Source organism: Salvelinus namaycush, chromosome 11 (genome assembly GCF_016432855.1).
Source record: "Salvelinus namaycush isolate Seneca chromosome 11, SaNama_1.0, whole genome shotgun sequence".
Taxonomy (NCBI): domain Eukaryota; kingdom Metazoa; phylum Chordata; class Actinopteri; order Salmoniformes; family Salmonidae; genus Salvelinus; species Salvelinus namaycush.
The window spans coordinates 30,769,533-30,788,873 of NC_052317.1; the positions used below are offsets into that span (position 1 = coordinate 30,769,533).

A 19,341-nucleotide genomic window follows, 5' to 3' on the forward strand; every position below is an offset into this window, starting at 1 on the left:
TACTACACATGTATAAGAACTGGATGTTAAGTGTTACTGGATATGTCACTCATTATGAATGTATTAGTCATTTTGTTAGTCTACTCTAATGTAGAGGTGATTCCATGTCCCTCATGTATTTAATTCTAGGCTAAAGGCTATGTTAAGATTAATATCTAAGAGCCTTCTAAACCATGTGCTTGTGATAATATACAGTATTTAGATTAATTCAACTAACTGTTGACGTTTTTGGTTCTTCATTAAATATTTGGCAGCCATCAAGTAAATATTTTTTTATTATTTGGTTTTCTGAGAGGTATCCAAAATCGTTAAAATGTTAAGAGACCTGTATTGGAAAATCAAAGAAAATAGTTGCCTTTTAGTTAAAATGTTATATAAAATCGACTACCTTGAGTATTCGAAAAGTTGTTATTTTCAAATAAAATACAAAATACAACTATTTTCTGCCCAAGTCTGCTGTAATGTACACAACTACAGTGAAGAAACAAACAACTTCTATCAGTACCGTTTTACCTTATCAATATCACCCTATTGCATTGTTGTTGCAATGCCGTTCTTCCCAAAATATGTCTTTCCTCTGCCTCTCCGCAGCCACACCACCCATGGTAACCCATGGCAACATCCTATCGTCATCCCTCCCCGACTGCACCAATTAGCTCTTCATCAGTCACACAACACTCCGACACACCTTCTGTGGTTCTAAAGTTATCTCACATCCATGCCATGGGATCTTTAATTACCACGGTGAGATAGGACATCGGTGAGATAGGACAACCTCTCACCCTAAGACTGAATCTGACATCTGAACCTCAATAAATGAAATGTCTCTCAGTTGATTGCGTTATCATTCCGAGGTATCCCGTCATTTCATCTTTCAATGTATATGGGGTCATACACCCACCCCCCACCAAATGCCCTCTGTCTCTTTGACTTTATTGATTTCCTCCGGAATGATTAATTGGACAGAGGGGGAGCTGAGGTGTGACCAGGTACCAAGCGTACAGCCGATGTCCTCTGTGGCCATCCAGAAAGGCCATTCTACAAACAACTCCGTTAGTGGACATTCAAAAATGAGACTGCAACCCCCCCCCCCCCCCCCCCCCCCCCGAGTACCTTTCCCTTAACATCCATCTGATATCAGAGCTAGCCTACTCCCCTCCCCTCTCCAAACATTCACGAAAAGGTAATCACTGTGACCATCTCGAAGACATCGTAGCATGGTGGCAGGTGAACTTGTATGTGTATGCTTTATCCCAATTGGCGTAAAGCGTAGGTAGAAAGTGTATGCTAAATCTATAAACTATTGCGAGTGTTAGTTTAATACACATGAAAGGCTCCAATGTGATGTTATTGAGCCATACCAGTGCGGAAAGGAGAAAAAAGAATGGACTTTGTGGGGCGTAAAAGTTGAATTTATCAATAGCATTTCAAGACAAGGACGCGGGACAACATTTCGACAGCCTTGTATAGATTACGCACACACATTTATTCCTTATTTTCTTATTTTCTGATCGTTAAAGTGCACCGGCAACAAGAATCCCTCTCATCCGGCAAGATTTCGTCCAGAAGCAGACTGGAAGACCGTCCACTTCGGAGGTTGGCCGGTAGGACGCGGATGATCGCGACAGGTGTTTGTGGAGTAGTCATGGTGCTATTGTTGGTTATCCTGATTCCGGTGCTGGTCAACTCCGCCGGAATATCCGCGCGGTACGAAATGCTCGGATCCTGTCAGATGGTGTGTGATCCCCACGGGACCAAGTCCACGGCCACAGACAAAGCCAATACCATCAGAGACAGCCGCTTGGTCCAGTCTCTACCAACCTTAATCCAAGGTCCGAAAGGGGAGCCCGGACGCACAGGAAGAATTGGCCCTAGGGGTCCTCATGGCGAGCCAGGACCACCCGGACCTGCCGGCCCGCCTGGGGAGAGAGGAGAGCCCGGTCCGCCAGGACTACCCGGAACGTCCGGAGCTAACGGAGCCACAGGTGCCATAAGCGCAGCCACATACAACATGGTTCCAAAGATAGCTTTCTACGCCGGGCTGAAAAAACAGCACGAGGGCTACGAAGTTCTGAAATTTGACGACGTAGTCACCAACCTTGGCAACCACTACGACCCCACGACGGGGAAATTTACCTGCTCGATACCGGGCATCTACTTCTTCGTTTACCATGTGCTGATGCGAGGCGGGGATGGCACCAGTATGTGGGCTGATCTTTGTAAGAACAACCAGGTGAGCCATATACTGACTTGTTCAATCAAATTACACTGAAACATAACACTTCTTTCTCATCTATAATGTGTAACTGTTGATTAGGAATCAAAACATAAAACAGCTTAGGCTACAATTTACGCACAGATAAACTGCGTTTTACGCAAGTACCCCGCTTTCATCAAAGCGTCGCTGTCAGTGGTGTTGAAGTTCCAGCTCTGCGCCCCTTTCATTACTGAAACTCCAGTTCACTAACATGACCAAATGATACTACATTGATTGTTGTGTTAACGGAACATAAGTAAAACATGGTATCAGAAAGATTGGTGACTAATAACAATGCTCTCCAGGTGCGAGCGAGCGCTATCGCCCAAGACGCCGACCAGAACTACGATTATGCCAGCAACAGTGTTGTCCTACATCTCGAGCCCGGCGATGAGATCTACATCAAGCTGGACGGGGGCAAGGCGCACGGGGGCAACAACAACAAGTACAGCACCTTCTCCGGCTTCATTGTCTACGCCGATTAACAGAACACCATATATTCTACATTAGGCTGTTCACTGCACCTTCATCTGCTATTATTCTCTCTTTTGGATTGGTTACACCGCTGTCGTTAAGAAGACATGTGGTTACAGAGAGACTGGGGGATCTTGACGCAGAAGTGAACATTAACACGCTTAAATAGACCTTTCCTTTCGTGCGTAAAACCCCAAATTATGCAATGCCCAGTGATGAACTTGAACACGTGGAAACATGGAAGGAGATGAGTCAAAGTTGCATGTGTATAAGCCCATATTATGTACAACAGGTTAAACAGGAATGGTGTTCATGCTTCATTGCTTTTGCCATTGGGTCAATTAATTCATGTTTGAATTGGTCTTGTAACGCATCTCAGTTCATGTTAGAGTCTATGGAATAGAAAAACATAGGCAACGCATAGAGGTGATTAAAAGTGTACTGCAGGAAGTAATGATTGGTGTGTTTCTGTCTGCATCTTCTTACTTTACCTTGGGTTACTTACTGCAGTGTTGTTCTGACAATTGCTAGTGTTTTATCAGACTACTGCATGAGTGTAAAATAGCTATCATGATCATAATGTATATAAATGTCTTCTGTCCAATTCAACATTTTCCTGGAGAATGAATTAAGTGCTCAGTGCTTGACTAAGATTGATTAGGCCTACAGCCAGTATTTGATATGGAAACAGCTACATTATCTGGAAGAAAAACATGCCATCAGAGAAAATAAATCTAACTATTTTAATGATTTCTGCACAGTATTCCTTTTCTACAAAAAACAACAAATCAAAAAGTAAATTCTAATTTAAACAGAGCATTGAAAATAGTAGAAAAATATTCCTTGGTCACATTTTTCCTCTGAATGTTCCATTTGGTGATGTATCAGAACACAGGAGACTTTCCTACGGTACCAGCACTTCCTAACTTTTTAATCCTATCACACACTGTCCTGAAGTGACATAATGGTTATGTATTGTCTGCTGTGATGTCATTGCTCATGTGGTGAAGTCACTCTGTGATGCCACCTGTTCCCAGAAGGAGAGACCATGTCCTTCAGGATGACCTACCGGCCAACCAGCTCCCTCCTATAGCCACCCCACCATGTGACATCGCAACAACTCATCTAACAAGCTTTGAATGCCCAGTATACTGATTAAGAACACTTTGAAAGAGTTAGCTCTGTCAGTGCCCTTTTGGTACCCTAGTCTCTATTAGCAATACAAAAATATCAAATGGGAAATACATATTTTTTTAATGCTACTACTTATCACAAAGACTGTTTGTGAAATGTCATTACTACTGACAGAGCAGTTACTGCTTTCAATAAAACTAATCAGCACAATATTTACAAGTAAAGCATCATGTGCAGACCATGTCCTTGAGTTTGATTGGACAGAAATCTTGGCTTTGTCTTGTTAAATTATATTGGGCTTCTGTGTTGCCGCCGCATTTACATTTAGTCTTCCATTTCTTTTCAAACGGAGAATTTTGGATGGAAATGAGTCTTTTTGTTCGACTAAGGCTATAGTATTGAGGATCACTCTGCCAAGCAGGATGTTTTTTTTTTTTTTGCTTACAGTATTAATGATTAATTACAAACATTAATTGAAGCTTTGATTCAGTCATAGCTCTTATCTGAAATAAATTGAATCATTTCCTCACTCAGCTGTCAAAAAAAATCCCCATGTTTACTTCTCCATAATACATTTCAATTCAGTACATCACAGCGAAGTAGCAAGAATAAAAAGTGTCAACTTCTTGACGTCAATTATGTTTGGTGATTTGCAAGTAATAACAAATGTATAAAAGCATTTTTTACTGGGTTCAATAGCTGATACAAAAGAGAAAGGCCTACGGAGCAGCCTTCCTCTGTCTGGGTGATCTGATTCTGATCCTTCATTTGAATGTGAGCCAGCGTTTAGAGTTTTCTATGAGGGCCTTGTCCACCTGGATCTGGTTGATCACTCTGCTCAGCATCTTGGCCACAATGTTCTTCAGGATGTGTGAGTAGTCCTGGCCTCCATACTTGGTGAGACGGTTCTTGGTGTGGATGTCATGGGCGATGACAATGTTGTCCTCATAACCTTCCTGGACCAGGAACGCCACACTGGAGAGAGGGAGGTCCACACTTGCACTCACGCACACTCACACACAACGAAACAGATACATGGGTGTTATTTTGCTGTTTACATTTTGTAAAGTATCGTGAAGTAGATAGAGACAACCACATAGACCTTGTTAGGCTGTTGGTTTTCTAGTGTAGGATGTAGGATCTTCATTTGATCACCCTTTAGTTGCAGGAAATGCAAACCTGTAGTGTATTTGAGATTTTAAAAGGCTTCTAAAGTTTGTAATTTCAACTTAAAATTGATTTGTCCTAACTAAACATGTATCAACCTCTACAAAAATGTCCATAAATTATAATCCACACAATAATTCACATTTCCTGTTCCTGCAGGATTATGTTCATGCTGTTGGAAACAGGGTTAAATAAAGATCCTAAATCTGTAGGTAGTTTGGTAGCAACATAAAGAGTTCTCACAGTTTGACTCTCTGGCTGTCACTGGGCATGTCCACCTCCAGGTTATAGGCATAGTTCAGCATCTCTGTTCCAAACAGGTTGTACTCCAGGTATTTCCTCATTTTAGCAAACTCCAACAGCTCTCCATTGTCGAATATGGTTCTGTGTTAGAAAACCTCCACTATAAATAATTTACAGTCCCGCATCACAGAAGCTACTGTACCGTTGTCTTCACCAGATGAAAATACTCCACAATAAGCATTATTACCTTGCTGAACATAACAGGTATATAGAAGCTTGATTTATAAGTAGAATAGTTTATACTATATTATAAACCCATGTAGGGCCCATCGTTTTTCCAGACCAGGAAAAACTCTTAGCCATAGCCATATCATAAGTCCTGTCACCCCCTCCATATCCAGTCCAGTCTGGGTCCTGAGAACCCTCACCTGTCCAGGTGTGGCATGACGGTCTTGCTGATGTCTTCTCCAGCCTCCTGCAGGAGGCAGACTATCTCAGTGATGCGCCAGGGTTCCGTCCCAGGTGGAGGATGACTGGGCAGCCCAGCTCGATATGAGCGTGTGCAGTGGCCTGCAGCAACTTCTTCTCACTGTCCATGATTGGCCAGCTGCAGCCGATCTCGGTCCCGTCCACCCCCTGGAGCACCTCGCTGACGATGATGTCTGTGAGCTGGACAGAGACATCAGGTGTTATGCCTCATTCACATTAACTATAGGCACTCCATTACATTGCGCCGGATGTCATTCATTTCAATGGGGTCGTCCACAACACAGTGGACTCGTAACACCCCCTTGTGCAAAGTTGTAATTTTTTCAAAACGTCGTCGCCTTCAGTCCAGCTAGAGTTTGTTGAAGAACAGGAAGTGACCAAACCACAGAAGTTAGATTAAATATGTGGTTTTCAGTGATGGCTTTATAGGATACAGTAGCTAGCAACTTGTAAGCAATGACCCATTTCTATTAGTGAGTACTATTTTAATAGTAATGTTAAGTAATACACATTGGCTGTTAAGCCAATTATATTATATGACTGCCTCCCGTTTAAGTTTATTGTGATGGTAATCTTGTTTGTTTTTGATGGTGATAAGAAATAACAAAAATTCAGGAGAGAGGACCAGACTTGAATGCAATATTTTAACTACTGTTGTTTCCTTGAATGCAGCTCCCTACTAACTTAACAAGCACCAGCTGTTACTAACTGCCAATCAGTTTACAATACTTTTGCAACACTTTAACTAGTTGCCGTGAACACAGCTCCTCAACAGCATTAGTTGCAACACATTGCTGATCTGCCTTCACACCTGTCCTCACTCTACTTAATCACCACTGCCACCCTACTTAAACCTGACCAAACTAACAGTCCTCCTCTGTCTTCTGCAGTGCATGTTGCGTTGCACGACACTGTGCATTACTAGCCTCATCAAGTTTTGCATCCCCCTTCTATCTATTATCTCCTGGGGGGATTGCCATCCTCACAGCAGTCTAACTAACTATTAGACAATGGACACAAACTGGCCATAACTCCTTCAGGTGGGAGACAGCTGACCAAAGCCAATTGGAAGCGTCTTACTGAGACACCGTCTTCTACAAATAGGCCAGTACACATCAGACACAAACTATACTACACCATAAACCTTCCCCACCTTCTCCACTGTCATCTTCCTGGTGTCCTCAGAGTGGGTGGCATCCACATAGTACCCTGCCCCTTCTATGATGTGTACACCTGTACCTTGGACAGCTGTTTAAGGAAGAGCAGGTCCCTGGCAATACTCTGGGTAGTGTTTTCTCTGATGGGTCACCCTCCTGCCTTTTGGTACTGTCACGTTCTGACCTTTATTTCCTTTGTTTTGTCTTTATTTAGTATGGTCAGGGTGTGAGTTGGGGTGGGCAGTCTATGTATGTTTTTCTATGTTGGGGTTTTGAGTTCGGCCTGGTATGGTTCTCAATCAGAGGTAGCTGTCAATCGTTGTCCCTGATTGAGAATCATACTTAGGTAGCCTGGGTTTCACTTTTGGTTTGTGGGTGTTTGTTTCCGTGTGAGTGTTTGTTGCCACACGGTACTGTTTCGGTTTCGTTCGTTTCACGTTTATTGTTTTGTATTTTTGTAGTGTTCAGTTTATGTCTTTAAATTAACATTATGGACACTTACCACGATGCATATTGGTCCTCCGATCCTTCTCGCTTCTCCTCGTCAGAAGAGGAGGACGACAGCCGTTACAGGTACTCACGAAACGCTTCCCGCACAGCACTGGTCTCCTGCAACAGAAGCAGGTTCTCATGGCTAAAGAAGAAGATGATGAAGAAGAATACTTTATTGTCCATTGTCACAGAGATTTAACAGGTTCTAGACTGCCTGCTGTGTGGATTATAGACTACCTGTGTAATAGTTCTAGAAAACTGCCAACTGTATTGGTTCTAGACTATCTGCTGTAAGGGTTTTAGATTACCTGCTGTAAAGATTCTAGACTACCTGCTATAACAGGTTCTAGACTACCTGCTATAACAGGTTCTAGACTACCTGCTGTAAAGATTCTAGATTACCTGCTATAACAGGTTCTAGACTACCTGCTATAACAGGTTTTAGACTACCTGCTATAACAGGTTCTAGACTACCTGCTATAACAGGTTTTAGACTACCTGCTATAACAGGTTCTAGACTACCTGCTGTAAAGATTCTAGATTACCTGCTATAACAGGTTCTAGACTACCTGCTATAACAGGTTTTAGATTACCTGCTATAACAGGTTTTAGACTACCTGCTATAACAGGTTCTAGACTACCTGCTATAACAGGTGTTAGACTACCTGCTATAACAGGTTCTAGACTACCTGCTATAACAGGTTTTAGACTACCTGCTATAACAGGTTCTAGACTACCTGCTATAACAGGTTTTAGACTACCTGCTATAACAGGTTCTAGACTACCTGCTATAACAGGTTTTAGACTACCTGCTATAACAGGTTCTAGACTACCTGCTATAACAGGTTTTAGACTACCTGCTATAACAGGTTCTAGACTACCTGCTGTAAAGATTCTAGATTACCTGCTATAACAGGTTCTAGACTACCTGCTGTAACAGGTTCTAGACTACCTGCTATAACAGGTTTTAGATTACCTGCTGTAAAGATTATAGACTACCTGCTATAACAGGTTTTAGACTACCTGCTGTAAAGATTCTAGACTACCTGCTATAACAGGTTCTAGACTACCTGCTATAACAGGTTTTAGACTACCTGCTATAACAGGTTTTAGATTACCTGCTATAACAGGTTCTAGACTACCTGCTATAACAGGTTTTAGATTACCTGCTGTAAAGATTCTAGACTACCTGCAATAACAGGTTTTTAGACTACCTGCTATAACAGGTTTTAGACTACCTGCTGTAAAGATTCTAGATTACCTGCTATAACAGGATTTAGACTACCTGCTGTAAAGATTCTAGACTACCTGCTATAACAGGTTCTAGACTACCTGCTATAACAGGTTTTAGACTACCTGCTGTAAAGATTATAGACTACCTGCTATAACAGGTTTTAGACTACCTGCTGTAAAGATTATAGACTACCTGCTATAACAGGTTTTAGATTACCTGCTGTAAAGATTATAGACTACCTGCTATAACAGGTTTTAGACTACCTGCTGTAAAGGTTTTAGATTACCTGCTATAACAGGTTCTAGACTACCTGCTATAACAGGTTTTAGATTACCTGCTATAACAGGTTTTCGATTACCTGCTATAACAGGTTCTAGACTACCTGCTATAACAGGTTTTAGATTATCTGCTGTAAAGATTATAGACTACTTGCTATAACAGGTTTTAGATTACCTGCTGTAAAGATTATAGACTACCTGCTATAACAGGTTCTAGACTACCTGCTATAACAGGTTTTAGATTACCTGCTGTAAAGATTATAGACTACCTGCTATAACAGGTTTTAGATTACCTGCTATAACAGGTTCTAGACTACCTGCTATAACAGGTTTTAGATTACCTGCTGTAAAGATTATAGACTACCTGCTATAACAGGTTTTAGACTACCTGCTATAACAGGTTTTAGACTACCTGCTGTAAAGGTTTTAGATTACCTGCTATAACAGGTTCTAGACTACCTGCTATAACAGGTTTTAGATTACCTGCTATAACAGGTTTTAGATTACCTGCTATAACAGGTTCTAGACTACCTGCTATAACAGGTTTTAGATTACCTGCTGTAAAGATTATAGACTACCTGCTATAACAGGTTTTAGATTACCTGCTGTAAAGATTATAGACTACCTGCTATAACAGGTTTTAGATTACCTGCTGTAAAGATTCTAGACTACCTGCTATAACAGGTTTTAGACTACCTGCTGTAAAGATTATAGACTACCTGCTATAACAGGTTTTAGACTACCTGCTGTAAAGATTATAGACTACCTGCTATAACAGGTTTTAGATTACCTGCTGTAAAGATTATAGACTACCTGCTATAACAGGTTCTAGACTACCTGCTATAACAGGTTTTAGATTACCTGCTGTAAAGATTATAGACTACCTGCTATAACAGGTTTTAGATTACCTGCTATAACAGGTTCTAGACTACCTGCTATAACAGGTTTTAGATTACCTGCTGTAAAGATTATAGACTACCTGCTATAACAGGTTTTAGACTACCTGCTATAACAGGTTTTAGACTACCTGCTGTAAAGGTTTTAGATTACCTGCTATAACAGGTTCTAGACTACCTGCTATAACAGGTTTTAGATTACCTGCTATAACAGGTTTTCGATTACCTGCTATAACAGGTTCTAGACTACCTGCTATAACAGGTTTTAGATTATCTGCTGTAAAGATTATAGACTACCTGCTATAACAGGTTTTAGATTACCTGCTGTAAAGGTTTTAGACTACCTGCTATAACAGGTTTTAGATTACCTGCTATAACAGGTTCTAGACTACCTGCTATAACAGGTTTTAGATTACCTGCTATAACAGGTTCTAGACTACCTGCTATAACAGGTTTTAGATTACCTGCTATAACAGGTTCTAGACTACCTGCTATAACAGGTTTTAGACTACCTGCTATAACAGGTTTTAGACTACCCTCTGTAAGGTTTCTAGACTACCTGCTATATGGGTTGTAGAAAAGTGCCTGCTGTATTGGTTCTAGACTACCTGCTGTATGGGTTCTAGACTACCTGCTGGATGGGTTCTAGACTACCTGCTGTTTGGGTGCTAGACTACCTGCTGTATGGGTTCTAGACTACCTGCTGTATGGGTTCTAGAAAACTGCCTGCTATATTGGTTTTAGATTACCTACTGGAAAGGTTCTAGACTACCTGTTGTATGGATTCTAGACTATCTTCTGTATTGGCTCTAGACCATCTGCTGTATGAGTTCTAGATTACCTGCTGAAAGTGTTTTAGACTATCTGTGGTAAAGTTTCTCGACTAACTGCTGTATGGGTTTTTCAGCAGCAGGGACTGGGAGACTAGTCAAGATTGAGGAAAAGATGAACGGAGCAAAGTACAGAGAGATCCTTGATGAAAACCTGCTCCAAAGCGCTCAGGACCTCAGACTGGGGCAAAGGTTCACCTTCCAACAGGACAACGATCCTATGTACACAGCCAAGTCAAAGCAGGCGTGGCTTCGGGACAAGTCTGAATTTCCTTGAGTGGCCCGGCCAGAGACCGTACTTGAACCAGATCGAACATCTCTGGAGAGACCTGAAAATAGCTTTGCAGCAACGCTCCTCATCCAACCTGACAGGGTTTGAGAGGATCTGCAGAGAAGAATGGGAGAAACTCCCCAAATACAGGTGTGCCAAGCTTGTAGTGTGATACCCAATAAGATTTGACACTCTAATCGCTGCCAAAGGTCGTTCAACAAGGTACTGAGTAAAGGGTCTGAATACTTATGCAAATGTGATATTTCAGTTTTTACATTTTTATAAATAAATTAAATTATGGGGTATTGTGTGTAGATTGATGAGGGGAAAAAACAATTTAATCAATTTTAGAATAAGGCTGTAACATAACAAAATGTGGAAAAAGTGAAGGGGCATGAACACTTCCCGAATGCACTGTACTACAGTGAGAATACGACTGATACAAAGTATAATAGGTTACTACCAGAATATATTATAAGCATATCATTTGATGCAATTTATCATCATAATGACATTACTTATGAAGTCATTAACATAACACTGTACCTGACAATAATAGCCTATTGTACCATGGGTTTAAAGAACCGAGTATTAATACCAACAAATGTTTTTCTTTTTTTTAAAGGTGTAATCTTGATATGAGCCTCAGAAAAGATCTGGTCTCAGTCATAAATTGAGTTGCTTAGCACGCTTCTCTTTCCAGAGTCCACCACGACCCCATCCTGAGAGTAGGCTACTTTCATTTGATCATATGTGACAAGACTTCTTCTCCATTATGTTCATTATACCCTCAGGAGGAGCAATAGATAAGTTATTAACTCACTGCAAATTGTGCCAGGAATCTAATTGACCTCCTTGCCTTTAACAGCTGTATGTATGGGATGAGAGAAAGAACCGTATCTATCTCTAAAGGATTGATTGCAAATTGAGCATGTTTTCACACTCCTGATTGGTCTCTATTTTTCTCAAGACTGCCAACATTTCCTCTCTCTATCCCCCTTTTTATTTTTTACATAGCCCATTTCTTGAACAGCTTGAAAGACAGATGGATTAGGTAACCACAGTTTATCATTCTCCAACTGTCACTCAGTGACCAGCCCAGTGGATGTGGACTCATACAGCATGTGAGATCATTGCAGAGAGTCTGACATAAGCAACAATTGGAGTTAGGGCCAACTTCTGTGCTCTCTCTGAACACGCTTTTGCCATATCTGTTACAATTATGTTCTCCAGCGTTTGGTTTTTGAGAAATGCCAATGGTTGACCAAATGACCGACTACGGCTGTTCTCCATCTGTAGGCTATGCAAGATCATGACCTATCAACAGTGTCACGTGGCAGAAGGGACAGCGAGAGAGAGAGAGAGAGGCTATGATGAGTAATTTTTCTGATGTACAATAAAAATAAAAGTTTTACCCTGGTTATTGTCTATAACTTGGCCTCTGAGGTTTTTCAGCTCAGATCGCATGATCAGAAAAAACTCAACGCCCTAAAGATTAAAACTAGAGGTCCCCTGCCCTATGCACAGTGTTACAGCGGCTTTACACATGTCCCAACGTCCTCCTCGCTCCAGGGTCCCTCGTTAGTGAAGCTCTGTCCTGTCACTGTCATCAGTCACCCTAACTCTGCTCTGCTACACACACACACACTCATACAGAGGCATGGGGGATTATGACAAAGAGAGATGACTGAAGCAAGGCCTGATATCCACAGAGACCTCTGTAGAGACAACCCATTTGTTTAGGATGAATCTCAGTGGGACAGAGAGTCGAGAGTTGGAGATGATTGGATTCATAGTTTTGTTGTGCTTTGATACAAGTCATTGTTCATTGCCATTTTTTTATTATTGCGAGTTGGGGTAGGCTGGTGTTGCAACCCATGAATTATTGGTTTTCAGACAAAAAGAGGTACAAAAATATGTATAAAAGACATCAAAACTTTAGCATTTAGATGATATCCTGCATTTATAGATGAGTAAATTAATTTACTACATACTATTGTTTATTACGTTTTAAAAGCTCTCCTGTCATGCTAGAAGTGAGGATACTGTGCCATTTTCAGTACGAAAACATTTTGGAATGTAGCAGATAGAAACTCATGACTAGAGCCGGTGTTATTCTTTATTCTACATGTCAGAGGCATGTTTGTTGTACATATGTAACAAAACGTCCTGCTGAACGCCCTCTGGGTTAACTATTAGATTCTAGGGCCCTCTGGGGGTGGAAAGGGAGAGCTGCATGCAAACGGACTATTCAATGATCCACAAGTCAATGAATAGACTGCAAGGATGATCACAGACAGGAGAGAAAAATGCACAAAATGAGTAAAAAACGGCTAAATGTGAATATCACTATGATTACCCCATCCATCACTCCCCCCTCTTCTCCATATCCTTTTCCCAGATTAGTACATCAGCTGTTAATTTATTTTAATTTGAATTGAACCTTTATTTAACTAGTTACCTACCATCCCCATGTGATAGGGGACCATCCCCATGTGATAGGGGACCATCCCCATGTGATACGGGACCATCCCCATGTGATACGGGACCATTCCCATGTGATAGGGGACCATCCCCACGTGATACGGGACCATCCCCATGTGATAGGGGACCATCCCCATGTGATACGGGACCATTCCCATGTGATAGGGGACCATCCCCACGTGATACGGGACCATCCCCACGTGATAGGGGACCATCCCCATGTGATACGGGACCATCCCCATGTGATAGGGGACCATCCCCATGTGATAGGGGACCATCCCCATGTGATAGGGGACCATCCCCATGTGATAGGGGACCATCCCCATGTGATACGGGACCATCCCCATGTGATAGGGGACCATCCCCACGTGATAGGGGACCATCCCCACGTGATAGGGGACCATCCCCATGTGAAACGGGACCATTCCCATGTGATAGGGGACCATCCCCACATGATAGGGGACCATCCCCACGTGATACGGGACCATCCCCATGTGATAGGGGACCATCCCCACGTGATACGGAACCATTCCCATGTGATAGGGGACCATCCCCACGTGATACGGGACCATTCCCATGTGATAGGGGACCATTCCCGTGACCCATCTAAGAGGTTTAAGCCTTTTTTTCCCAGGACCATCATGCTAATCAATAGACGTGCTCTGGTCAATGAATAGTGCTGCAGTTGCTGATCAGTGGATAAATATTACCACTGAAAACCACAAAATACATCTCTTAACATATTTATGTGTTTAAATGTATTATAGGTCCACTGGAACAGGTGGTCATCCTGTTAAGTATTTGTATTTGTATTTATTAAAGATCCCCATTAGTTCCTGCCAAGGCATAAGCTACTCTTCCTGGGGTCCTAACACATTAAGACACTTATATAACACATAAAACAAAAGATAAAACAGTACATCATATAACACTGTCACACCACCACATATCTACAATTCAAAATGTATAATACCACAATATTACAATGTACAGTACCAGTCAAAGGTTTGGACACCTACTCATTTGAGGGTTTTTCTTTATTTGTACTATTTTCTACATTGTAGAATAATAACGAAGACATCATTTACACAGCAGCAACGTAGAATCAAGGATGGGGTCAGCATTTACACAGCAGCAACATAGCCTCACAGATGGGATCAGCATTTACACAGCAGCAACATAGGCTCACGGATGGGGTCAGCATTTACACAGCAGCAACATAGCCTCACAGATGGGGTCAGCATTTACACAGCAGCAACATAGCCTCACAGATGGGATCAGCATTTACACAGCAGCAACATAGGCTCACGGATGGGGTCAGCATTTACACAGCAGCAACATAGGCTCAAGGATGGAGTCAGCATTTACACAGCAGCAACATAGCCTCAAGGATGGGGTCAACATTTACACAGCAGCAACATAGCCTCACAGACGGGGTCAGCATTTACACAGCAGCAACATAGGCTCAAGGATGGAGTCAGCATTTACACAGCAGCAACATAGCCTCACAGATGGGGTCAGCATTTACACAGCAGCAACATAGCCTCACAGATGGGGTCAGCATTTACACAGCAGCAACATAGCCTCACAGATGGGGTCAGCATTTACACAGCAGCAACATAGCCTCACAGATGGGGTCAGCATTTACACAGCAGCAACATAGGCTCAAGGATGGGGTCAGCATTTACACAGCAGCAACATAGGCTCAAGGATGGAGTCAGCATTTACACAGCAGCAACATAGGCTCAAGGATGGAGTCAGCATTTACACAGCAGCAACATAGGCTCAAGGATGGAGTCAGCATTTACACAGCAGCAACATAGCCTCACAGATGGGGTCAGCATTTACACAGCAGCAACATAGCCTCACAGATGGGGTCAGCATTTACACAGCAGCAACATAGCCTCACAGATGGGATCAGCATTTACACAGCAGCAACATAGGCTCAAGGATGGAGTCAGCATTTACACAGCAGCAACATAGCCTCAAGGATGGGGTCAGTATTTACACAGCAGCACCATAGCCTCACAGATGGGGTCAGCATTTACACAGCAGCAACATAGCCTCAAGGATGGAGTCAGCATTTACACAGCAGCACCATAGCCTCAAGGATGGGGTCAGGCTGCAGTTCCAACAAAAGTATGTGACTTTATTATTGTCATAAGTCATTCTTACAACAAGTCATCATAAACCCATCAGCTCATGACACAGTCAGGCATTGGTCTAATGACCAATCAGTCTCAACTTTATTCCATACAACTCTTATACTATTGCTTTAAGTTACCCCCTTTGATGTATCGAGTAGGTTGTGCACATAAACATTTTTAGATACGTAAAAATTAGCAACAAAACAAATGCAAACGAATGAGAATAATGCATGATGGGTGAATACCTAAACTGTCCCAAAACCAAGAAGCCAGGCTGTCCCAAAATCAGGAAGTCACACCCTGGCTCCTGGTCGGACTAATTCATGCTGTGTTGCTCCCTTCATTATAGGCCTAGGCCATCTGGAGTAAAAGATCTTTAACAAAACTGGGAAAGATCAAGCAAAACCTTCCCAATACCAAGACATCATGCATGCCATTGTCTTACAAATCCATGTTGCGAGTATCTATTTTCTGTTACACATGACAAGCCTATGGTGTTGAAGAAGTTTTGGAAACATCCTCTATAAAGCCTGGGTTTGCACTGCTTTGGCACACACAGACAGGCTTCCCAAAAAGCCAGAAAACAGCAACTACTGAAGAGGATGCCAAACCAACTCCATCATGTATGTGAAAACTTTACTCCTATCATCTGCTGTGATATCAACTGCTGCATCCATCCATGCATTCTGCAATGTGGTCTGATAAAGTCTCCCTGATCTCTGATTCCATTCAACTAACAGTTCATTGTATGTCTGTCTCTGTCATAGTAGCATCTTGAGTAATTTGGAATGATGTTAATAACTAAGATGAGGATGATGATGCTTTTGGGAAATTAATAAAAAACTAACAGTACAGTAAGTAGATTGAAAACATAACATGCCTAATAAATATAGTCACATTACTGCAGCAATTGTATATCGATCTACAGTATACACTGAGTGTACAAAACATTAGGAACACCTTCCTAATATTGAGTTGCACACCCTTTTGCACACAGAACAGCCTCAATTCATTGGGGCATGGACTACAAGGTGTCGAAAGCGTTCCACAGGGATGCTGGCTCATGTTTACTCCAATGCTTCCCACAGTTGTGTCAAGTTGGCTGGATGTCCTTTGGGTGGTGGACCATTCTTGATACACATGGGAAACAGTTGAGCTTGAAAAATCCAGCAGCGTTGCAATTCTTGACATAAAATGGTGCGCCTGGCATCTACTACCATACCCTGTTCAAAGGCTTTTCAATCTTTTGTCTTGCTTATTCACCCTCTGAATGGCACACATACACAATTCATGTCTCAATTGTCTCAAGGCTTAAAATTCCTTCTTTAACCTGTCTCCTTCATCTACACTGATTGAAGTGGTTTTAACGTGACATCAATAAGGGATCATAGCTTTCACCTGGATTCACCTGATCAGTCTCTATCATGAAAAGAGCAGTTTTGTACACTCACTGTATATAAAACACAGGGAAAGCATGTTTTGACTGCACGGGACCTTTAATATATCCTCCGGAATCCTAGCTCACAATTCCACAATTTACATTGAAACAATTTAAAACAGTATAGCATTACAAGTAATTGAATAAACACTAGTCTTTCTGACATCAGCCTCTCCAGTAAAGATAACAGCCAACCACGTCTCCAGATTACCTCCATGTCCTCTATCCAGATGACTATGGGCTGCCGGTTGTCGGTAAATCAGACATTTTTAATGTGAATCAAAAAATGGTGCATCATCCCAGAATTTTCCTAGCCCAGTATTTTCATACGATAGTATCGCAGAGCCATGCTGTGAAAGACTAAATATATATATGTATATATATGTTGCAAACCATGTGAATATAATGTACTGTATATTTCTACTTATCAATGATTTCAAAAAATTATAATTTATTACTCAACTTGACCATTCCCACTATGAAATCTCAAAAGAGAGTCTCTCAGATTAAATGGTGTCTTGTATTTCATGGTCCCCAAGTAGGCTACCTATGTAACTACTTTACCTTGGTCAGAGACAACTGTAACTATTCCACTAGAAGGAGTGAAACAGACGTTGTTCCTTTCAGATTTAAGAGTGGTATGGGGAAAGAAACCTTTTTGTACTCAACTGCCATTCTTTTTAAGAGTGGTATGGGGAAAGAAACCTTTTTGTACTCAACTGCCATTCTTTTTAAGAGTGGTATGGGGAAAGAAACCTTTTTGTACTCAACTGCCATTCTTTTTAAGAGTGGTATGGGGAAAGAAACCTTTTTGTACTCAACTGCCATTCTTTTTAAGAGTGGTATGGGGAAAGAAACCTTTTTGTACTCAACTGCCATTCTTTTTAAGAGTGGTATGGGGAAAGAAACCTTTTTGTACTCAACTGCCATTCTTTTTAAGAGTGGTATGGGGAAAGAAACCTTTTTGTACTCAGCTGCCATTCTTTTTAAGAGTGGTATGGGGAAAGAAACCTTTTTGTACTCAGCTGCCATTCTTTTTAAGAGTGGTACAGGGAAAGAAACCTTTTTGTACTCAACTGCCATTCTTTTTAAGAGTGGTACGGGGAAAGAAACCTTTTTGTACTCAGCTGCCATTCTTTTTAAGAGTGGTACAGGGAAAGAAACCTTTTTGTACTCAGCTGCCATTCTTTTTAAGAGTGGTATGGGGAAAGAAACCTTTTTGTACTCAGCTGCTATTCTTTTTAAGAGTGGTATGGGGAAAGAAACCTTTTTGTACTCAACTGCCATTCTTTTTAAGAGTGGTATGGGGAAAGAAACCTTTTTGTACTCAACTGCCATTCTTTTTAAGAGTGGTATGGGGAAAGAAACCTTTTTGTACTCAACTGCCATTCTTTTTAAGAGTGGTACAGGGAAAGAAACCTTTTTGTACTCAGCTGCCATTCTTTTTAAGAGTGGTACAGGGAAAGAAACCTTTTTGTACTCAGCTGCCATTCTTTTTAAGAGTGGTACAGGGAAAGAAACCTTTTTGTACTCAGCTGCCATTCTTTTTAAGAGTGGTACAGGGAAAGAAACCTTTTTGTACTCAGCTGCCATTCTTTTTAAGAGTGGTACAGGGAAAGAAACCTTTTTGTACTCAGCTGCCATTCTTTTTAAGAGTGGTACAGGGAAAGAAACCTTTTTGTACTCAGCTGCTATTCTTTTTAAGAGTGGTATGGGGAAAGAAACCTTTTTGTACTCAACTGCCATTCTTTTTAAGAGTGGTACAGGGAAAGAAACCTTTTTGTACTCAGCTGCCATTCTTTTTAAGAGTGGTACAGGGAAAGAAACCTTTTTGTACTCAACTGCCATTCTTTTTAAGACTGGTACAGGGAAAGAAACCTTTTTGTACTCAGCTGCCATTCTTTTTAAGAGTGGTACAGGGAAAGAAACCTTTTTGTACTCAACTGCCATTCTTTTTAAGAGTGGTACGGGGAAAGAAACCTTTTTGTACTCAGCTGCTATTCTTTTTAAGAGTGGTATGGGGAAAGAAACCTTTTTGTACTCAACTGCCATTCTTTTTAAGAGTGGTATGGGGAAAGAAACCTTTTTGTACTCAGCTGCCATTCTTTTTAAGAGTGGTATGGGGAAAGAAACCTTTTTGTACTCAGCTGCTATTCTTTTTAAGAGTGGTATGGGGAAAGAAACCTTTTTGTACTCAGCTGCCATTCTTTTTAAGAGTGGTATGGGGAAAGAAACCTTTTTGTACTCAACTGCCATTCTTTTTAAGAGTGGTATGGGGAAAGAAACCTTTTTGTACTCAGCTGCCATTCTTTTTAAGAGTGGTATGGGGAAAGAAACCTTTTTGTACTCA

At 41.4% G+C, this 19,341-nt stretch overlaps 1 protein-coding gene and 1 pseudogene across 1 annotated transcript; one reads left to right on the forward strand and one right to left on the reverse strand.

Moving 5' to 3' along the window:
- Positions 1-1,615: 1,615 nt before the first annotated feature.
- LOC120055604 (complement C1q-like protein 3) lies at positions 1,616-2,742 on the forward strand. The gene is made up of 2 exons (XM_039003487.1): positions 1,616-2,233; positions 2,563-2,742. Exons 1-2 carry the CDS (start codon positions 1,616-1,618, stop codon positions 2,740-2,742), a joined length of 798 nt encoding a protein of 265 aa, XP_038859415.1.
- Positions 2,743-4,629: 1,887 nt separating this feature from the next.
- LOC120055339 lies at positions 4,630-13,999 on the reverse strand (annotated as a pseudogene).
- Positions 14,000-19,341: the final 5,342 nt, after the last annotated feature.

Excerpts from the sequence above, each read along its gene's own strand:
- LOC120055604 (XM_039003487.1), top strand. The coding sequence starts at position 1,616 with ATGATCGCGACAGGTGTTTGTGGAGTAGTCATGGTGCTATTGTTGGTT. Across the intron at positions 2,234-2,562 it reads ATCTTTGTAAGAACAACCAG|GTGCGAGCGAGCGCTATCGC; the intron begins GTGAGCCATATA and ends AATGCTCTCCAG.